At 37.8% G+C, this 6000-nt stretch overlaps 1 protein-coding gene across 1 annotated transcript in view; it reads right to left on the bottom strand.

Moving 5' to 3' along the window:
* The window catches only part of ARHGEF26 (Rho guanine nucleotide exchange factor 26), a 61203-nt gene that overhangs the window by 52347 nt on the left and 2856 nt on the right, over positions 1-6000 (bottom strand). The window contains exon 2 of the mRNA XM_082319369.1: positions 4859-5035. Coding sequence (XP_082175495.1) covers positions 4859-5035 — 177 coding nt within the window. The remainder of the gene's footprint in view (positions 1-4858; positions 5036-6000) is intronic.

Genomic DNA, 6000 nt, shown 5'->3' on the forward strand with positions numbered 1-6000 from the left:
ATTTAGACTAGATGTAAGGAAGAAATTTTTTACAATGCAGGTGGTGAAACACTGGCACAGGTTGCCCAGAGAGGTGGTAGCTGCCCCATCCCTGGAAACATTCAAGGTGAGGTTGGACAGGGCTCTGAGCAACCTGATCTAGTTGTAGATGTCCCTGCTCATTGCAGGAGAGTTGGACTAGATGACCTTTAAAGGTCCCTTCTAACCCAAACTATTCTATGAAACTATTAAAATACCTTTCAATCAACAACCTGAAAGCTTTACAGCACTCACTAGGAAGCACAACATCACTTTCTTGTCTGGATGCAGTGGAGGACTTTTCTAAAAATATGCTGACACAGGAAATACCTATGAACATATCCAAGAGATTTCAATGCTTCCTGTTAATACAGCAACTGCACATTTCCAGGGAAGTCAATGCGGCAACCACTGTATTCGTGTTCAAAAACTGTAGGTGTGTTTCGTGATTATTATTTTGTCATATATGGGTGTGTACATACAAAGTACACATATAAATTCATCACATAAGCAAATGGCTCAACCTTATATTCTTAATCAACAGCGGCACTTCCAAAGAGAAAGAGGCCCAAATATGGAGACTATTTTTGGCATACTCTATGAAAGAAAACTCAATTCCTATTTTTTGAGATGTCCAAAATGTTTTAGCTGAAAGAGCCTAAAAATCACATTTGTGATACTATGCAAACAACAACTTAATAAAAGCTAAGAACATAACCAGAAAGAAAGGAAGAGGCCCGACACTGCAGCTACTGACGTCTTATTGTCACACGGGACTGTTTTTTTCCAGCAACTCAGTTATGACTGATTCAACCACGGAGATGAGGAGGAAAGGATGAAAGAACGACAAGTTAACTCTATGGTTATGTACAAGAAGTTCCTCTAAAATAAAGAAGTGCTGCAGGGGGAGAACGCACCAGAAATATTTCTTTGAGAAATAAGTGGCTGCACCATAAACCAAACTGAACATAAGCCTTTTGATACTGGGAGAGAAATGAGAGCTAATGCATACATTAGCCCTGAAGATCACTGACAGTAAAACCAGGTAGTCTTTGATACCACAGAGAACAGGCAGCCATGAAAAGGTGACAGTGTGAGTGGCTCAGTAAAGCAACTTGTGGCAGCTTTTTAAATGAATGCGAAAAATCACAACTGCACTTGTCCCAAACCAGAGAAAGAGATGATCAGAAAAATGAAACACAAGATGACAAAGCTTGGGAAGAGTTCCAGTTAAAGAGACTTCTTCAACATGTTCAGAGAACATGCAAAATCTTGATGCAGTGCTACATAAATACATTGAACCTACTGGGCATGAAATGGAGGACTTGATGCTAAAACACCCATTTAATATTAAGTACTTCAATAATTATGAGCATTACCTATGCTATGGGACATCTGTTTCAAGTGTTAGATCTCAAGAATATTTACAAGAATCACAGCAGCATTGACAGTAGTAATGAAAAGTGAACATGCATCATATTCTCCAGGCTGGACAGTAAGCACCTGGAAAAACAGACATTTAAGTTCAAAGTCTGCCACTCAGATGCAGTGGTCAAACCCTACAACAGGTTGCCCAGGGAAGATGGTGAGGTCTCCACCTGTGGATATACTAAAAACCTGACTGGACACAGTCCTGGACAACTTACTCTAACTGACCCTCCTCGAGCATGGGGTTTGGACAAGATGATTTCAAGAGGTCCCTTCCAACCTAACTGATGCTGTGATTCTTTGCATGTACGATAATACACGTTGTCATTATCCATACCAACTGAATGCTGCATTTGTTGGAAAGTAAATACATTTAATATAGCACACAAGTTAGTATCAGTGCCTATGACCTCCTGGAAATTCTTCAAAAATATCGAAAGACACTTCTGGAATATATTCTGGAAAGATTGGTTATTCTCCCTAAACTAAACTTTTAAATTAACAGATGAAGGTTGGAAGGAACAGAGATCGTAGATAAGCTAGCTCTTTACCTAGTCATCTGCTTAGCTACTGGTAGCTGTCTAATCGGTAACAGGAATCTAAAGAGGAAGACAGTTCAAGAGAGGAATTTGAAAGGAACTGGATTTAAATAGCACCCTATTTCAGAGTCTTATAAATGTTCTCCGGAAAGCTCAATCTTAGTTTCACATGTGTGCGTACACTGCAGGAAGATAGAAATGTTGGGGTTTTTTGGGTTTTTTTTTTTTGGGGGGGGGGGGTTGGGGTTTTTTTGTTTTTTGGTTTTTTGTTGTTGTTGTTGTTGTTGTTTTGTTTTGTTTTTACTATAATCATAAATGATTTGACAACTCCATACATGAAGGTTTCACTGCCTCCCCTCAAATAGAAAGTCTGGTCAGAACCGCATCAGCTGTCAAGCCTGTATGTCCAAAGAAACATCCTGCAGAAAGGGTGGATTCATTCTGCTGTCTCCCCTCAATTTCCTAGCATAGCCACTGCTAACAAATACCATAAACATATTATTCTCCTCCTGTCCCAATGTATGTTGAAACCCAGTACTTTGACATTTTCCAGCTGACTTCCTGTTACAATTCCACACTCATTTTTTAATACACATTGACAGCATGTAACTTTTCCAGAGAGTTATAAACACAGACACTAGGAGATTCAGATTCCCATAGTTTGTTTTCACAGTGCACTACCTTTTCCCATATACCCCCTGCTTCCAACCTAGTAAATCATGTAGACACACTGAACAAGTTTGTGGTGCTACAAATCATAAAGAACAAGTTGGTTTATATAACTGTAGGCACGGCCCAGGAATGGTTCTCTTACTGAGATAATCTTTATACTATTTTGGTCTCACAACAAATTAGTGTTTTTGAAATTATTATTACTGAATAGCATTCCTTCCAAAATACCTCAGCTGTTGAACACTTAACTGCTAGTTCGCCTAGAAGGCAGAAAAAAACCAAATTGGCTTCATTATAAACAAACTTTTTTGCAACATTAAGCAAATTAACTACATTTCAAGTACTTGATTTGTCAAAAGAAAATTTAAAGTAAATCTTTTCAAAACCACGTTGTCTGGCCTTCTTTATAATTACTGACTCAAGGAGGGATTCATATTTCAATACCTTAAACTGCAAAAGGTCACAAACATCTGTAAGACAGCTCTTCTAAACAGACAATCTAAATAGCCTTAGAGGATCTTGCTGAGGCTTAATGAAGATCTTGTTCAGGCTTAGTAACTAATTTATATAGGATATACACAGCCAATGGCCCCAGTTGTCAAATATTCTAGGTGATCACGTCATGTAATAATAATCCTTTCCTACGCCACATATAGAGATGAGGTTCTACAACATTCTACAAGTTACATAAGCAAAAACCAAAAAAACCCCAAACCCTTCATTTTAGGGATATTCCTCCAGAAGCTACAGAAACGATCAAAGGATAAAATTAACCACAGAAACACAGAATTTTTACAGTTTCCTTAGTCTCAAAATCATGCAAACTAGGAAAGCCTGTAGAAATATCAACTAGTATCATTGATTTGCCAGCTTATTAGCAGGGATTCTAGCAAGATTACAGTACTGATTAAAACAGCTGAATTCTACTTTGTTTAACAATGCTACTAAGAAAAAGCCACTGCACGTGCTTCATAGACTGTGCTAAAGATAGAATACCACCATCTGAATACTTGGCTTTCTTAAAATGGTTTCCATTAAATATATACAGTCAAATCAACTTAGAGTTGGCTTGCAGCAATTCAGAACAATTTGGCAGAAACTTGTTTGTAACTAACTGAAGCTTTTCATTAGTATAGTTCACCCTTTTAGTGAATTCACACCTTTTTTTTTTTTTTTTTTTACGACTCAGAAGTTATCTTTGCCAAATACAGGACCCTAAAATGAACTTTCTCAATTGCATTGCTTTTTATGTAAAACAAACAGAAGTAATTGATCAGGACTTCCATGTTGTTCTTATGAAACAAAAGACAAACTTTAGCAAAAAAAAGAACAGGACTAAATTCTAGTTAAGGTTTGGTCCACACCACTCCAATTTATTGAAAGGAACTACAAAGCACAGATTTCACTCTGAGTTTACATGCTGTTAGGATTTAAATCTGTCTTTGCAGGCTCTCTGACAGTACCTCGTTCAGAACAGCCAGATACAGTAACGTACATTATCGTAAACCACAACTCTTCTAAGGACCTGAAGGAGTATGGCTGCCAACACCCTGTGCAGGCAAGGCCTAAGCAGCCATCTCTAGTGACTGTGGGAAGTACAAAGTCAGGGTCTTAAATTCAATGTGCAAACAAAACAGGTATGCTTGATTTTTTTCTGTCCAGCATAGTTTAAAAAGAAAAAGACATGTATCTTAAAGTGTAAAATTATGAAAGATTAATTCCTTTGCATTTCAAAGTTGTATTTAATTTCATCGTAAACTACACTTAATTTTTTTCTTGGTAATTTCAAATCACACACTCTAACCAGTCTGTTGTGTAGCCACATGAGCCTACAAATCCTTGCGCTATAAAAAGGGAGGCGTCAGGTAACAGGGCAACTGATTCTGCCGGAGCCTCCGTCTATACCTACTAAAATTGACTGAGAAAACATGATTTATGCTTCCGTTAAGCTGTTGGGAGTTACCTTACATAAAACCTAAGTAAAAGCTAAACTGAGACCTCCAGATTTGGATTAATAACATCTGAATAGTTGCAAACTTGTCAATTACAAAAAAAAAATATTCAGAGACACCTTTTATTTTGGAAGGGAAAAGAAGATGACAAACTTCAGCCAAAAACTCCACTAACAAGTAAAAACACTTGCTTCAATACATTCTTAGATGCTCTGTCTTTGTCTGGCTATACAATGATCAAATACTCACAACGGACAGCTGACTCCATGTTGATCTCAGGGGCTTATAGTGAAAAACAACCTTTTCATCTGATTTCTGCTCTCGGGGCTCAGACTCTTCATCAGAATCTATATCCAGAGCTTTTTCTTTATAGTTCTGATATAATACAGCGTTTTCTATAAAACAACAACAGTATGTCATTAATTGCTAGAAAGTTAGCTTAGTTGCTTTCATAAACATTATAAGTAACATTTAAACAATGAAAGAAACCAAAATGTCAATGTGCTGTTCACAAACTCCACGAGACAAAGATAGTATCTTATTTAGGATGGACAATGGTGCAGTACAGTAACAATGGATCACTGTACCACTACCAAAAAGATCCACACTGACTGAATTAAAGAACAGATGTGTCCTTTGTTGAGAAAAAACAGAAAACAATTTTTTCTTCCTTGGTTTGCTGTACAATGTTTCATAATTAGCCAGCAATTTAAAAATGGAACAAGCGTGTCAGTAGAGCAGAGTCACTAATCTGGAGATCTAGCTATTTTAATCTACAAGACCATTATAAATCCTCTACCCATGCCAACTTTTATTCTGTCAGCTTTAAATACCGTCTTCGCACTTCACTAAGAGAAGGAAATGATCCAAATTACAGAAATTTGAGGTCAGAACTATTCCAAATAGAAACTTCAAAGCTTGCCTGAATAAGCCTGAGGCCTATGAACCTTAAGACAAAATACACTCATTATATATTTCAGTACTGCCAGTATTAATTCAGTAATATCAATGGCAAAGAAACACAGGTGTGGAGCATACCCTTTCCCAACCTCCTTGACCACACACCCTTTTCAAAAGCAAACAGAAAAGGACAGAGAAATTCAAGACCAGAATAACCTGCAGACAGATTAAGCTCTTAAGAAAGCAAGCTCTAAAAGGTACTTTAGAGATGGGCCAGGCTTTGGACAATATCCAGCCTTCCTCTACAAGAGAAAGGAGAAAAAAGTGAAAGGTTTGGCTGCTCCACGCAGAGTTGTAGCTCCTGAGGTCTTACGCTGGGCTGGGTGGATCTGTTCCACCTGCTCGGACCATACAGCCCTTGGCTCCTGAGTTCATCTTCTCACACTAGGCTCCTGAGCCTTTCTAGTCTTCTTGCTCTTCTGGAAAGTGTC

The sequence above is a fragment of the Platalea leucorodia genome (assembly GCF_965183815.1).
Source record: "Platalea leucorodia genome assembly, chromosome: 8".
NCBI classification, from domain to species: Eukaryota; Metazoa; Chordata; class Aves; order Pelecaniformes; family Threskiornithidae; genus Platalea; species Platalea leucorodia.